The sequence below is a fragment of the Strongylocentrotus purpuratus genome, unplaced genomic scaffold (genome assembly GCF_000002235.5).
Source record: "Strongylocentrotus purpuratus isolate Spur 01 unplaced genomic scaffold, Spur_5.0 spur5_scaffold_4, whole genome shotgun sequence".
In the NCBI taxonomy this organism is placed as follows: Eukaryota; Metazoa; Echinodermata; class Echinoidea; order Camarodonta; family Strongylocentrotidae; genus Strongylocentrotus; species Strongylocentrotus purpuratus.
Genome location: NW_022145610.1, coordinates 25,519,184 through 25,536,408, shown reverse-complemented (window position 1 = coordinate 25,536,408; position 17,225 = coordinate 25,519,184). Strand labels below are relative to the sequence as shown.

The 17,225-nt window shown below is 36.1% G+C and overlaps 1 protein-coding gene across 1 annotated transcript in view; it reads right to left on the bottom strand.

Moving 5' to 3' along the window:
• Positions 1-17,225, bottom strand: part of LOC115929042 — a 43,381-nt gene that overhangs the window by 15,221 nt on the left and 10,935 nt on the right. Inside the window, exons 2-5 of the mRNA XM_030997150.1 lie at positions 16,774-16,836; positions 12,182-12,337; positions 9,627-9,749; positions 7,450-7,516 (exon numbers count right to left, since the gene is read on the bottom strand). Coding sequence (XP_030853010.1) covers positions 7,450-7,516; positions 9,627-9,749; positions 12,182-12,337; positions 16,774-16,836 — 409 coding nt within the window. The remainder of the gene's footprint in view (positions 1-7,449; positions 7,517-9,626; positions 9,750-12,181; positions 12,338-16,773; positions 16,837-17,225) is intronic.

Genomic DNA, 17,225 nt, shown 5'->3' with positions numbered 1-17,225 from the left:
AGAAATAAATAAAGGAGAATGACAGAAAGACAGACATAAAATATGAGAAAGCGAGAGAGAGAGAGAGAGAGATAGAGAGAGGTGAGAGAGAGAGAGAGCAAGAGAGAGAGAGAGAGAGGGGAAGAGGGAGAAAGCAGGGGAGACAAATAGAGATAAATTGACAAAGCAAATGGAGATAGGGGGATACAGAGAAATGTGGTGGAAAGATAATTAGCTAGAACATGCGCCAATCAATCAATCACATCCAATAAAAAGGCACAAAATGCCTGGTTGTTGTCACGTAACTCCTGCACAAGACTAATGAAGCATTGGAAGACTTAGCAGGAAAGGGATTTTCATCCTGCCCCATCTGGTGTGTAATGGTATAATGCATGCATTAGGCGATACTCCCGGGTAATCTTATTACAGGTAGTGACAACTATAATGCATAGCACACCGATCCTCCAAAACAACTCTGCTTTATAGACATATTCAATAATAAATTTAGACAAATAAAGCTGACTTTTCTTAGAGAAAGATGATTTAATTTGCTGTTTCTTCATCTTGAGAAGATATTGTGCTGCGGTAATAAAATTCTCGCTGCCTCGACTACAGTATTCGGCCATAGAGGGCAGCACAGGCCGCGGGTTTTATTTGGCAAAGGCACATTCGGCTCCCATACAATATGGGACAAAAACAGAAATGTTTGATAGATTATGATTATGACGGTGTCTACTTATAAAGAGCTCCTCAAATCATCGGGGTAGTTCATAAAACCTGAACAATAATTTAGTAAAATAAGGCAGTAGTTGACACTGCTGTACATTCTATATGAAAGCTGGAAGAAACCGTTATCTGCGGATGTGCTGACCTGCGCAGTGTGGGAAGAAGGGCGCCATCTACTGTTGAACATGGTACTTACGGTAGGATCAACTAATAAATGGTAGGGTCAACTAATAAGCTGCAGGGAAACCCAAACTACATGTCAATTTATCTTTTTTGTTTCAATACTAACTTTTCAAACCGATTACCGTTACCTCCAAAATCTCTTGAGATATCAATTATCTTCTCCGATGTTCATGATAAACTTTCAAGATTCTGGTAGGTAGAAAATATGCTCAAATCATTACATAACGCCTAAATTGCTTTATTCAATTTTGTAACTATAGAATATATTTTGTTATCAATCTCTTTATCTATTCCTCTTGATCACATTTATATTGTACTGTTAACTTGAGTGCTTCGGCGTACCTGAGACCATTAAGCTCCTCATTACATGTATTCATGCCTTCCTAATTAGCTGATAAGCGGTGTTAATATAACTCTGTACCGGTATACAATATCATTAAAACAGAATACCAACTGAAAAGAAAAATTCATTATAAATATCTTTAATTAAATACAATTTGTCTTCTTTTTTTCTTATTTCTTCGGTAGCATTCCTTTGGGTTGCATTGTTATTGTTTGTTCTGTTTTATATTCACTCTTCAATACTGATATGAAATGTCATTTTTAATCTTCAATATGTTCTTAAGTATTATGATTTATGTAAGTGCAGCCTTATAAGGGGAAATTTCCATTTGCATTGTCTCCTCAATCATGTTACATTGTTTGTAATATTGCATTGGACTTGTCGATATCAGATGCTATGTATTTTAGTGCCAAGTTGAAATAAAATATTGCACAATATAAAGAACTATATGCCATTATAAATATCTTTAATTAAATACAATTTGTCTTCTTTTTTTCTTATTTCTTCGGTAGCATTCCTTTGGGTTGCATTGTTATTGTTTGTTCTGTTTTATATTCACTCTTCAATACTGATATGAAATGTCATTTTTAATCTTCAATATGTTCTTAAGTATTATGATTTATGTAAGTGCAGCCTTATAAGGGGAAATTTCCATTTGCATTGTCTCCTCAATCATGTTACATTGTTTGTAATATTGCATTGGACTTGTCGATATCAGATGCTATGTATTTTAGTGCCAAGTTGAAATAAAATATTGCACAATATAAAGAACTATATGCCAGGAAAAATGTTCTTGGTCAAAATGATTTCATTTTTTTTTTTATCTAACTTTGATCAAGCAATTAAGAAAACATGAAAATATTCTATATGGATTTCTGTTTGTCTGTTTGTCTGTCCATTCCTTTTTGTGGGGGTTATGAATATTGTTGCAGACGATACATGTATATGCAATACATGAGCTACCTCTTGTCCAGGTTTTTCATATATGGCTTGGAGGCAAATCCTTGCCCTTATTTTCAGAAACCACACAATATTGTCTTTCTCTCTGGGTAAATTAAATTGGATAGATGGCCTCCATGTCAATGACAAAATTAGATCAACAATTACACGCTTGTTTCTGGGCAACTGACCACGAGCTTGTCGGCCTCATTAGCAAACTATACTAATTAAGTGTTGCACGGCTTATTAGTATTTCTATTTTGTTGACCAGTGGTAGATGCCCTTTGCTAATGGGGCTTTTCTTTTGCCATCAGGCCTTGATGGATGTAGAAAATAATATAAAATCATGAAAATTAAAATGAATCAAATCAGGGTCCAATTAGCCTAATATGCTTCTGGAGGAGATTAATTTCTAAGTATTTGATTTTCTTCAATCTTCTTTGGATTGGTGTCTTGGAGCTACATTTACAGACAAAAGCAATGAGATAGTCATGAAGATCGAGAACAAAAGAAAATTGAAATGGACAAGTCCAGAGGAAAACGCTTAAAGCGATACTTAGCTGATGAACTTTTATGTCCTAGCATACTGTTTATTGCACAGCGCCATAACATGGTCAACTTGCCAACAGGGTGTAACCTAATACCTAATGCTCACTTCTCAGATAGAGGAGTCGATGTGAAAACCATCAGCGCAGCTAGGAAAGCAGCGAGTTATGGTACCATAGTACAGCAGACTTGAGAGGGCACAAGAGGGATTTGCGGTAGTGCTTCAAGTGTAATATATCTTTAATATCATGGAGAAAACGGCAGTGGCGGGAACATGTACCACATAAAACATACACAAAGGCATTTTCATTTTTACAATCCATGAAATAAACCAATGTACAAAAAAAGAGTATCATTGAGAATAAGAGAATGAAGGGAATTTTGCCATTTTTTGAGAGCCAGAATTAAAAGGCTTTAATTCATCTGGTCCTAAATAATGCCCTTCTGTCTCCCAACAAGTGATAAAAACATACCAAATATAATGCAAAAAATGCAAAAAATGCATAAAATGCATAGACAGCATATTAAACCGAGCCATACAATTATAGAAGGGAATGAATAAAATATGATGGTGACAAAGAAAAGGCAAGGCAGGAAAAGGATTTTTTTAAAGAATGAATTGAAGGGGAACAGGTAGAAAAGAAACGGAAGGATGGGGACTATTTCATCAACAAAGGAGAGAAATATTAATAATTTGGCTGTCATGATTTTGATGGTTTCTCATTATATAGACACTGACAAAAACTATTGACTGGATATATCTTGATTGCAAAGTTGGTCTTTATGAATATGACATGGAGAGAGCAATATTATAGTGACCTAGATGGAACAAAATTTAATAAATTTTTCTCTCCCTGAATGTTAATAACCTTGCTCTCCTTTCCAACTGTCCACGCGGTTCAGATTGTTATGACATGTACGCTGTTAACTGCACCTGGATTGCATGTATCAATGTATATAACAACAACCAAGAACAAAACCAGTTCCCTTTTCTACCAGAGTTAGGTTATATATCCTGCTGTTGTTCAACTTGAACTGAAATTAATGCAAACAAATGTGTATTAAATACATAGCAAAAGATATTGCATCACAAATGCATACAAAGACCAGGAAGATACCTTTGAAAATGATGGGATATTGAACCATATTTGGTTCTATCATTTTAAAATAATGGGCTGAATACATGAAAGAGCCATTTTATATACCCTAAATGTACATGTATGTATGTACACTGTATGTATGTATACAGGATGTTTACAAAAGGAAAAAATTTCTAGCCTACACATAAATGTACCTGCAGAAAAAAAGACACCAGAAAGGAACATTAATGATTGGTGATTAACATATCCTGAATGATGTTTCAACCTTTTTTGGGGGGGGGGGGGGGGGGGGGGGGGGGGAGGGAATGATAAAGGGTTCAAGGAAATATATGCATGAGACATGAATCATAGAATTAATCATTACAGTCCTTTTTATGTGAATATGCAAGCAAGACGAGCATTTCTCAAAAAGTAAAAAAGGAATCTTTGGAAGAGCTTCACTTTTTGACACCCTTCATATGAAAGGAAAGGTTGACTGAAAGTTTGGACATGCGATTGTAGAGAAGAATAGGGGCATGTTTCACAAAGCCTTTTTTCAATGACAAATGACAAAAAAAAAATCAGTGACAAATCTGCTGATAACCAATCAGAAGCAAGGATTTCAGTAGCTTATAACAAACACTGCTATTCATCACTGATGACAAGTTTTGTGAAACGCCCCCCTGAAGGAATTAGTGGGAGGGATAGGGAATAGCTAGGCCAACAACTAGAATGGTGTCAGACTTGATATTAAAGGTGACAGATCATATATGACAAAATGAATAAGAAGACTAAAGAAGATAGAGAGGGATGGAGAAATAACTAAAGAGGGCTCTGGTGTGTAGACTTGCCCTTGGCAGAACACGCGAGACGAAGAGCCAACAAACAAAAATCCATCTTCCGTCTCAGCTTTTCACCTACCAACCCATTACATTAACTGCCCCTAAATGGCAACTTGGATCGACTTTCATTAGAATGCCAAACACACTATACAAACCACTACCGGTACTCATATTTGCCAAAGCCGACAGAGGTTAAAAGTCACTTACAATCGAGTGGATTCCTTGATGGCCTTCCTCACTGCGACGTCATCCACCACAAGAGGGCGCTTGTCATTATCAGGATAACAGAAACAACAACTAAGGCAGTGGAATACTGTGCTTGTCATATTTCACACACTATGCAGATCATTATAAAATAAAATTTGCTAGAATGAAAGTCATTTTGCCGCTGAATATACTGCGATTTCAATATCTTGACGATTGCAAAATCTTCATGAAAAAACTTTGATGTCTTTTTCTGCCAGTATAGAGCTCCTTTAATTAAAGCTCCCTTCTAGTGTAAACGCCATGTAACACAATGTAGTCTGCATTTTATTTTAGAGTGATACAATTTGGTCATTCAGATCAGCAAATCCTAGAGATTCATTTTCCAAAATGGCTTATCCTCACTTAGAAGAAAAAAGAAGCCTTAGAAGAAAAAAAAGAAGCCTTACAAGCTTAATTAGTCATTAGACCAATAACAACAGCATAATTAGTCAACAATCCAATTAGTAAAAAGCTTTCCTGTACTGTAAAACAAGCAGTCCAATGTGATAGAATCTGGTCTCTTAGATCTGTTAGGGTTCAACCTCTAGACTAGATCCTGTGGCTTGTATGAGACCGGTGCAGTGTAGAACTTATCCAAGAAGAAAAGAAAGTCTCTCAGTTCAGGAGTTCCTGGAGAAAATTCACACACGCTTCAATCAACTTCCCATAGTTTGTTTTGGAATGCACCGGTCCTTGATCACTATGTATCCAGAAACAACTAGAAACTGTTCTCCAGGAGCAACAAAACACTAATGACATACACAAGAGTACATGTAGGTCTATGTGTCACTGCAATCCACTATTACCCATGAACACCATTGCTGGCATATGAGGACATCTACAGGTTGATCAACATGCATATGTCTTGATCTCTGCCTCCATTTCATTGAGGAGTATTTGCTAAACAAACGGTAGATACATTGACGGTTTTATGGTGTGTTTGAAGAAAAGATTACATTTGGCTAGTATGTGATGGCACCATCAAATGTATTTAGATCCTATCTTGTGTTCTCAGTTTCCTTCTCTTTTTCTCATCTCTCTGTGCTGACATTTGCTGTCCCTAAACTTCCCTGTCACAACCAGCTTATTTCAAATAATCTTGCGTGCCTTTCATGTCCTTGCCTCCTGGCCAATCCCCTGGTCTCTCCTATTCTCAATCTATCTATCTATCTATCTATCTATCTATCTATATATCTATCTATCTATCCATCTGTTTGTCTGTCCCTATCTTTCTGTACAATGTATACGCCTCTCTGCATGTTGCCTATCTATCTTTCTGTCTATGTGTGCCCCTCCCTTTGTAAATCTTCACCCCACAGAGTTTCTTTTCAATCTAGACATATCATATACTTTTCTAACAAAACATGAAACATATATATATATTCCACTCCTTCCCTTGTCTTTCCTTCTCCCCTTCTTGCATTTTGCTCATTCACTGCCTCGTATCATTCCCTAGTTGCAATCTCTCCCTTGCCAACAAAATCAAATTCACAAACATATCAGTTAAATGAACATATCTACAGAAAGAAAAATACATACAAAGCACTTAGCTAGACACCTCATCTCACCTGGAAGACAATGTAGAACCCATCACAGCAATAGAGCACTGTAATTTATCTTGCAAGCTTCATAAAAGTTCCTTCAATAATCAACTACGCAATAGTCACCACTGACAGTAAATACAAGTATGCCAACATAAATCACATGCTTGGGTCGTAAACACGTACATCAGATACATTACATATTGTTCTTGAAGAGTATAGTCAGTAAAAGTACAAATCCATTGACCCGGAGTTATGGTTTTGCAAATTTGACAGGTAGCATTAGTTATTTTTCACGGTAATCACCAGTGAACTAAAAACCTGGACACGATCCAGAGATGCTTTATCATTAAGTTTGGATTCCTTGTTTTATGCAATCTATGGCCACAAAGAATAATGGATTGAAAAAAAACTATCAGTATTTTCTGGCTTGGAGAAAAGGTTTTAAATAAATGCTGGTATACTTTAGAATACTTTAACATGATCGCATATACTTGTAAGAAACATTATACTAAAGAGGGAGAGAGAGCAAGAGAGATAGAGATAGAGAGAGAGAGAGAGAGAGAGAGAGAGAGTTGGGGGGGGGGGGGGAGGTCAACAAAGAGATACATGTAAACAAAACCAGAGTGTAAGAATTACAATGTAACATATTTCACATTAAAGAAATATGAATGGAAATTAATATGCATATCAAGCAAACAGAATCAAAATGATCAAAAGAAGAAAAGAATCAAACAAATTAAAGTGATGAAAAAGACGGGAACAAGGAATAAGACAAGAGGAAATATGAGTAATTTCATACTTAAGGAGTAAAATAAAAGTCAAATGTAGGAATCATTAGAAAGAAAGAAAGAAACAATAGAAATAACTGCATGGTGTATACAAAAATAAAGAAGAATTGTCTGAATCATGAAGTGTACAGTATGACGAATGGGATCACTTAACACTTAAATCACAATGACACACATGCAATATATATACATAAATTATTCTTGATATTTGATATTTTTTTCGATTTCACTTACTTGTACCAGCAGATAAAAGCAATGGCGACGCCAATGATGGCAACAGCAACGCAGCCAACAACAATCACTGCAAAAGAAAACGGGCACAAGTATGAAAAAAGATAATCATGTCTGATCAAAATTATAGCATGCAGCACGAAAGGAAATCTTTAAAGAGAAGGTTGAGTTCTGGTCAAGCGATTGTATTGTGAAAGAAACGTTGTGGAATCGATCAGAAAAGATTGATCATATAAGTATTTACCGTGTATGTGTATTGCAAGGTTCTGGAATCATCAAAATGCTAAGAAATTTGGGCCAGTCTTGGTAAAGTTACAAGCGCTGTACACAGAAAGATGTATATAGGATTATTAAAACGAACACGTGCCGAAAAAATCCGTCCCGATTTTTATGTTACATGCCATATTTAGAATTTTTAGAGTTTGGTACAATATGGCTATTACAAAAGAACATACGCCATGTACGTTGTGACCTACAGAAAACCAAGCTGGCCAAACTCTGTGTATATATGGCTCTGATCCAAAGTGTCAAATGCTGCCATCTGTTGCTCACATCAAGGCAATAATGCTCAGCAGAAAAAAAATAATTGCCCAATATTCTTTATTAAAAGAATTATCTGTGTAGAGACGGCTTTTGCTTTGGATGAAGGCACTCTCATTTTCTTTATTAAAATCAAATAACATGTTTTTCACCACTAACTACTATATTATGTACATGTGATGAACACAAGATACTTATAGAGATCAGTCATATGCACAAAATTTTAGATAACCTAGATACACAACAAAATAAGGTTCAAGAGATTTACAAACTTGAAGTACTTCTTCATGAGGTGTTGTAATTATGCTATCATTTTCTTAGACTTTGAATTAAAAGTGCACAAATTTTAACAAAGATGGCTTAGACTTATTCATACCAAAATTCTATCAAAGGTATAATTTTTATTCAAAGACAACAGCTTTACACGCTATTAAATTCCAGACCTCCCACTTTCATTGAAGAAAACTCATGAATACTATTCACATTTCTTGTATACTGCCCTCTCGTGTCCACTTCTCCACATGCCTGTACAGGACTTTGCTATGACGTCTGATAAATTTGACCATCTTGACTACTACCCTTGATACCTACAAATGCCTACCATATGTTACATGATATCGACGGTTATGACAAGATGATTCAGGTTTTAACAGGAGCATTCTTCCAAATAAAGTGTTTCATCAAGTTTTTGGTAAATGCTGGAGTCAAAACATACACCACTATAGCTTTAGAAGCTTCATAATTAACTTACATGAATATATCACACACAGGTACAATCGACCTCTACACAGTAGTTGTGTTTCTTATTCAGTATTAGGGACTTTTCGATTTGCACATTCATAAGTGGACTGCTGAGCGCAAAACTCGATCGAATAGCTAAAGATATAACACCAGATTCGGTGCATGGCACTGTTCTCAAAAATTATGCTGCAACAGATTAGCGTTGCATAAATAAAATGTGTTCATTTTATGAATTATTCTGCTTAGTGAGCACGAAATTTGATCGAAAAGCTAAAGATTCAACACACCAAATTCGGTGCATGGGACTGATCTCAAAAATTATGCTGCAACAGATTGGCGATGCACAAATAAAATGTGTTCATTTCATGAATTATTCTGCAACAATTTTGATTTAAGGGAATTATTACAGACACAAAAATGTGTTAAGTTAAGAGAATTCATGCTTCCACCACTCTCCGGTTCTAGAATTAGGTCAATTGGGTCCATTTTTTGACTTCAATGTGATGTTTCGTGCCTACAAAAGATTGCTTACGAACATGTATCGTCACAGTTTGCGAATGACGGCAAAAGAAGGGCGAACGCGTTCGAGAATTCTGCTACGAACGATGAGCTCGTCAATGCGCATGCGCACTGCTTCAAAAGTGACCGCATACAGTAAACAACATTTGAAATCTTAAGAATTTGTGGTTTTATAATGATCTATACAAGTCGAGTCTATCGAGTCATATTTTAAAATAGATCTACATTCTAAGAAAATATTTTGATAAATGGCAGGGTCCAATTCGACCACAAAATTGATTTTGAGCAAAAGCCTCAACCCAAAGTTTAGGTTCAAATTTTAGTTACTGGAAGTAACTAAAAAGGAATAAAAGAATTCAGTAGTAAATGGGTTAACTTACGGATGAATTGCCATTCCGCTAACAAGATGACACTGCCATTGTTTTCAGCTTGATGAATCTCAACGTCTGCGTTCGATTCCTGGAGTCCATCACTTGGATAGTTCTCAACACTGTCATTGGGATCTGATCAAAAATAATGAAGAAATTATGAAAGTAAAAATACCAATATAATATCATTGAATATGTTTATAGCATATAAACATCCAAGATGCAAGGTAGAGGTGATCCAATTTTACCAAGTTGCAGTTTGGCTACTGATAACAGTGCTCACGGCATTCAAAGAATACTTCTTTACCGGTACCCATTGAAAACCTGGGTACAGACAGGTAAATGTAGAGAAATGTCTTGGTAAAGGACACTAGCACCGCACTGGGGCTCTATCCCATTACTGCTGCGTCTAGTCAAGTGCTAAAACCACTTGATTCCACATTATATTGCATAAACTGATTTATGCAATATAATGTGGCATAATTCTTCTTGATAAATATTACAGCTAAGTTATGCTTAATAAACAATGTACATGCACTGTAGGCTTCAGTTCATGCATAGATGTGGTCTCACACACAACAAAATACATAACATAACATATACAGCCCCCACCCCATGATTTTCTAATTTTCTTAAAGTGCCCCCATTTCTCTCACCCATAGCTAAATCATTAATCTCAATTGAGCTCAATTCACTCTGAATTAAAAAAGAAAAATCACTTGAGCCTTTTCACTAATTAGAAGATACCAGCTAGAACAAGACAGAACAAACTCCTGAAGTACAAACATACTAAAGTCTAATTGAAAGAATATGAAGTATTTGTTAGCTACATGTATGTATGTTCTGTAATGGCTTCCAGAGTCAGGACATAGTAACAAATTTAGAAAAATGTTAGTCTTTGCTTTGTTGTTGTCATGTTTTTTTAGATGGGGGAGGGGGGGGGTATGTTTGTGTAAGTGGTATTCTATTTCTTTGTTCAGTAAACACCCAAAATAGAGTCACATCCAGGTCTTTCGGGGCTCCGTCAGATTCCAAGAATCGTTCTAAATAGGCCTATCTTCATCAGCATGAGATTGCCAAATATCCCTCTATTTAAACTACCCCGATCGCAAATTATCCAGTTAATTTGCATCTTCATCATCCCGAAGTTGCAATTACTGTGGTATTTGGTCGAGATAATAATTCCAAGATATCTTGGGCTAGTTTGGCAAAATCTACCGCTATTTGTCCGGTGTGTCTTCACCAGCCCGAAGACTCGCACTATGCGCGAACGCTGAGCAAAATATCTCGAGCTTGAGTTTCAAGTATCGAGGTCAAATCTTGAGCTGATGAAGACACGATTTGTAACTTCAGGATTATTTCCTAAATCAGAAATAGCGTGCTATTTGGCAATCTCGAGCTGATGAGGACAGGCCTAATACAGTGTAATGAATGATTGTGTAGAGCGTAAGTAACCATGAGTCATAGCTTATGTGCATGGAAGTGTCATCATGCGGCAAGATCTTAAAGAGCGCCTTGCAAAGTAAGAGAAAATAACACCTTATAGCCCCACTGCACTACTTATAGCTACTCGCACCCTCTGTTTAGCAAACAATGCCTAATCAGTGACCATGGGTCCCCTTTTTCTTATTTTAATTGAGAGCTGATTTGATGAGCTAACCACCTGTCATTGACCTTGCAGGGAGGTCTACTCCCTCCTGGCCAAAAGTAGTACAGATAGGCTTTAAAGCCCATATCTGATTTTGGAATAGCTCCTATAACATTTCATCAGATACTAGCTATTCTAAACTGCAATGAAGTTTTGTCTCATCATAAGTAGAATGTGAAACAAGTGTATGACAACAGATTAAAGATAATTTACATGATAGCCAGGGATGGAAATAGACACATGCCAATGCTTTTGTAAAACCTACTGATACAGAAGCTGTGTGCATGTGCATATTGTACAAACCTATGTGGCATTGCAGAGTTGTCATTTTCAGTGGAAACAAATATGAGCTAGATTATGCATTCCATGTAGATATATTCACACTAAAATTCATGAGAAATCATTGCTGGAGATTGTGGGTTTCGAGCCCCGGTACAGCACTGGTGTCCTTTGGCAAGACATTAACCTACATTTGCCACTCTCTACCCAGGTGTTAAAGGGGTACCAGTAGGAAAGAGTACCTTGTCTGCTGTGAGCAGCAAAACTGGTAGCCTAGCAAGAGTTGGAACTACATGTATATGGTAGAGTGCCTTGGGTACCTTGAGTGGTAGATGTGAGTGGTATAAAAGATATCCATTTGGAGTATTATATTATTTTCAAAATTATGGATACTGGCTACAGGTAAATCTTGCCATTGTGGCATTTCTCGCTGTCATTACTACTAAATACTATCATCATCCTTTGTATTATTATAGTAGGTTTGTAATTTGTAGGTTTTTTGTAATTTGTTTAAATTGTTTTGTTTAATATGTAATTGTTTATCATTGTACTTTTTTTGTTACGGCGCTAAGAGACTTCGGTGGTAAGCGCTTTATGAACACCGTTTTTATTATTGTCATAATCGTTATTATTTTCTTACTTTCTGCAGCACCTCCTTGTCCTGCTGTATCAGAGTTGGCCTGGTTCCCTTCGGCTCCTACATCAGCCTCGCGCTCCTGGTTGACTCCTGGTGGAGACTGGCCATCTACAGGAGGAGACTGCCCATTACCGGTATCAACTTCTATACCAGTGGTACCTGGATGGAGGAAGGAAGGATAAAACAATAGTATTGATCATTAATATGGATAACTAATATGGATAATTAACATTGATAATTAATATGAATAATTATGACTGGTAAAATCATGACGGACAGCTTCTGGCTCCTGGTGGGCTCCTGGAGGAGACTGGCCATCTGCTGGAGGAGACTGCCCATTACCTGGTATCAACTTCTATACCAGTGGTACCTGGATGGAGGAAGGATGAAACAATTGTATTGATAATTAATATTTATGATGATTAATATGGATAATCATGACTGGTAAAATCATAGAGGACAGCCTCTGGCTCCTGGTGGGCTCCTGGAGGAGACTGGCCATCAGCTGGAGGATATTGACAATTAACTTCTTTACCACAGGTACCTGGCTACAGAGAGGATGGAATCAATTTGTATTACGGTACATGCATTATTTAAAATATATTCTTCCATACTTTAAGATCTTTGTGAACATAGGAATTGCCTTCTATTATGCTTGAAAAATTGTGATAATGCTATCATTTTCTGCATTCTACTTCATCCATTCGCCAGAATATTATTCATCAAATCCCAAAGTCTAGCCAAAGAAAAATCACCCCCAAATTCCCTCATCACTATCAATAATTTACAAGGGTTACACCCATTCAATCCCTCTAACATCAATATGAATAATAGAAGACTAATCCAAGGTTACATCAATATCTCTGTCTTTCTTTCCTCCTTCTCTTTCTCTCCTCCTTCTGTTTCTCTCTTTCTCTCCTTCTTACGTTTCTCTCTTTCTCTCCTTCTTCTGTTTCTCTCTTTCTCTCCTCTTTCTTTTTCTTTCTTTTTCTCTCTTTCTTCTCTTTCTCTTCTTCTTTATCTCTTTTTGTTTCTTTCCTCCTTTTTCTCTCTTTGTCTCAGTCATATTCCTTCCCTCCCTCTCTCTCCCCTCGCCGTATTTTGATCTGTCTGCATGTCTCTCTTCCTCTCCCTCCTCCCCCTCTCTCTCTCTCCCCCTCTCTCTTTCTATCTCCATCTCTCCCTCTCTCCATCTTTACCCCCTCTCTTACCCCCCCCCCCCCTCCCCAATCCCCCCTCTCTCTCTGGTTATGATATCCAGACCCAAAATTTCATTATTTCCTTTCCCATTCTTCCAGCTGTTTTGCTGCACACACAGGCATAATCTGATAAAGCTTGCCATGGTATGATCATATCCAAAGCTCTTCCCAGATTGGAAAGATAATCACTTTCCCTCCTTGTAATGGATGAGTCAAGGCATTCATCATCTTTTTTTATTATATTTCATATTTGGAAAGTATATCATAAAGTCGTTGGATATTGAAAGTCTCATGGCTTAGTGACATTATGGTTCTGAACGTATGAACCTATTATGGGTACTGTTTAACAAGGCAGCAGGGGAAGCTATGAATATAAGGAGTCCAAACAATTGGGGACAGAAATGATCTTCTTTGGGGGGCTATCATGGAATTTCTTTGATGGCATTTTTCAAAGTGCATTTATGAAACAAACAGAAGAACAAGAATAGTTTTTTTTGTTGATAAAATGACAATAAGAATTATCTAGAATGAGTAATAGAATGTTATATGCGTGTAGTACTATACATCTACTCTAACCAGTGAAAAGAACTTTGAATAGAGTTGTCAAAAATCAGAATAAAACATATTTTATATGTACATGTAGACTTGTATCATTTTTGTTATGGTTAAATCTAACTCCATTAAAACAATTCTACTGAATTCAAAATACATTTCCTTGAATTTGACTTTGTATCAACAAAATTGGGGTTTTCCCTTTCTCCTGTTTTTCCCCCACTCTATAATCTGTATCGACTCTAACTGCCAATCACAATTTTCACATGTTACAGTGTAAATCCACACAAGTGGCAGTCATAGGCTCATGTATTTCATGCACAAATAAAAATCCTGTTGACAGAAGCAGCTGTTCTCAACAATCATTTTTTTAGGGAAAGTGAAGCAATTGGAAGCAATATCTATAAAATGATTGTATTTTACATGTAGATGTACACTTACATGTACATGTATAAAATTAATGTATATAGGCCTCAATATAATCCTACCGGGACATGTACAGTTCATAATACCGGTATGTATAATATATATTATATATATATGAATATAATATGTGTAATTGCGTATGTGTGTCAATAAAACCATTTTCTGTGCTACAAATCTTCAACAATCTTTAATAGGAAACAATTGTATTTGCTGTATTTGTCCACAACTTTAAACGTGTATTTTTTTGTTAAGGAGATAAAGAAAGTAAGAAAGAAAAGGGGAAAAAGAAAGAAATGTCTACCTACAGACAAGCAGGCAGATAGACAGACAGACAAAATGAAAGAAAGAAAGACAGACAAACAAAATGGTCCAATTAACAGACACAGGGTTAAAATCAATCTCCATTGGGGCTGAGTGACTAGCTGAATCATCATACATCTAAGGGGGAAAAAGGGAATAAGAAAGAAAGAAATGTATACCTACAGACAGACAGACAGAATGAAAGATAGAAAAAGAATGATCTGATTAACAGACACAGGGTTAAAATCAATCCCCACCAGGGCTGAATCACCATACATCTAAGGGGAGGGATAATTAAGAACAAAGGGATGGAATCATGAGAATGGAACAGATGTAACAGCAATTGATAAGATAACAATACCATGGCCATGTGTGTACAGTTTGTGTACATACTATCTGAATAAAAAGAATTTCACTGTACAAATACACCCAAAGATAAACAAAAAAATTATGGGATTTCATTCAAGTACAATGCTTTTAAAATGAATCAGTAGGGATTTTGTTCAATTCATCACTAATTACTCATTCTTTTATATTATATGAATCATTCATTTTGCTGGTGGGGGGGGGGGGATATGAAAGAGGGAGACAAACAAATTAGAGAGAGAAGAGACGGTAGTAAGAAGAAGAAAGAAACACTAAGTACATGTATATCAGAGAAAAAGACAAAATACAAAAGAAGATATAACTCATGACAAAAGCTAAAAAATTGGGGACTAAGAGAGATGACGTTTTGAAATTGTATGGCAGCTAGGACTACCCAATTCTAAAGTGAACCCATGAACAGCAAGACAGCGTAAAATCAACCTCAAAAACTTTACCAGTATTCTATGTGTCAACAGTTATGGGACATAAAGAAAATTAAATCACATAAAACTGGCTCACACGGAACCAAGTCTGTCTTAGGTTCCGTGCAGGCCGTTTTCCATGGAAGCATGCACAAGAGCTTCAAGCTGTCTTCTCACAAATCACATTATGTTCATTGAGAGTATATTCAAACTTGCAGTATCTCTCTAAAGGAGTTCTGTAGTATTTGAAGCTCATAATTTGAATGTAGTATGGCTACACGTAACCCTTAACATGAGTATATGTTTTGGCGATTGGTACAGTGCCCACTTTACGAGAATGGGAGGGTTAAATCCCAGACATCCTATGATTGATGTACCCATAATGCATGAGCCTGGGGGACAATACAAATGAGACACAGTACATTAATCATCACTCCCTTCTTTTATGTCATCCCTTCTTCTTTCCCCGAGGTGTTAAAGAGAAGATTTTTCCCATCAAGAAGCTTTTCAATCTCGTATCCCATCTGGATTATAAATAACTTAACCCTCCCCCCCACACACATTTAATTCTGCTACAAATGACAAATAGGTTTGGGAGTAGCACTACTTTGAGTTATTATCGCCCGTTTTTTTTTTTATAAATCTGAGATGAGTTTTATACAATGTTAGAATTTTGAAAGAGAAAGAGTGATTGTAGATCTGCATCAGTTCCAGTATTCTACTATGAAAAGACATTAATTACATAATTAAGAACAAATCAATTTTAATGAATTATAATGGAATGATCATGATCAAAGGCTTGTAAAACAATGATCCATCAACTGAGAATGCTACAAATAATTGCTATAAAGAAGTACATTTAACCATTTAACTGTTAAAGGGGGACCAACATAAAAATGTATTTTTCTCCAAATCCTGGTCCTGCGTTTAAAGACATTATAAAATTATCAGCTTTATAATATCAATCCTGTACATAAAAGCTGTATGTTTTATTACATACTCTTTAATAAATGATGGTTAAAGCCACTTGTCGGTGGACTACTCAGCGCACCCATACAATCAGTAAACACAGAAACAAAGTCTGACTTACTGTAGCTCTGTGCAACATGTTTCATGTTATTATTTTCTTTTCATACTTGTTAACCATTTACCAATAAAATGCTGGGTAAAGGTGATTGAGGGTTAATTTGTCTACCGTACATAGTACACAAACATGCATGTAGTTATACATTAAAAAAAAAAAAATTCTATATAATCATACATATATGTTTTTTTTTAATATTGCTCATATAGTGGCTAAAGAAAGAATGAAATAAAGATAGTGACTTACCTCCATCTCTTTTATTTATAACATCCAGAATCTTCTTCACATTTTCTTCATTATTTTTAACCACTGTGTAAAGGAGAGAACAAGAGAGAGAGAAAGAGAGAGATAAAAAGAAAAAATAGGTTAATCGACATGTCATATGCATTATGATTACAACTGATCTACAGGTACAGATTACAGACTCCATAATTACAATAAATACTTATTGTCTTCACTTAGCAGACCATAATTGTAATTACCCTAGAGATTTGTACAATCACACATACATGTATCTATTATTTTGTGAATTTCAATCCGAAAATCATCTCTTTGTCAAACAGATCATCAGAAAAAAAATAGGGGCTAGGTAATTGGCCTCAATACACATGCACGAATGTCATGTGGAGATATGTATTGTGTATCATATATGTGACAACATTCTTTAGTTGAAAGGAAAATGCAAAGAAAGGCAGAAA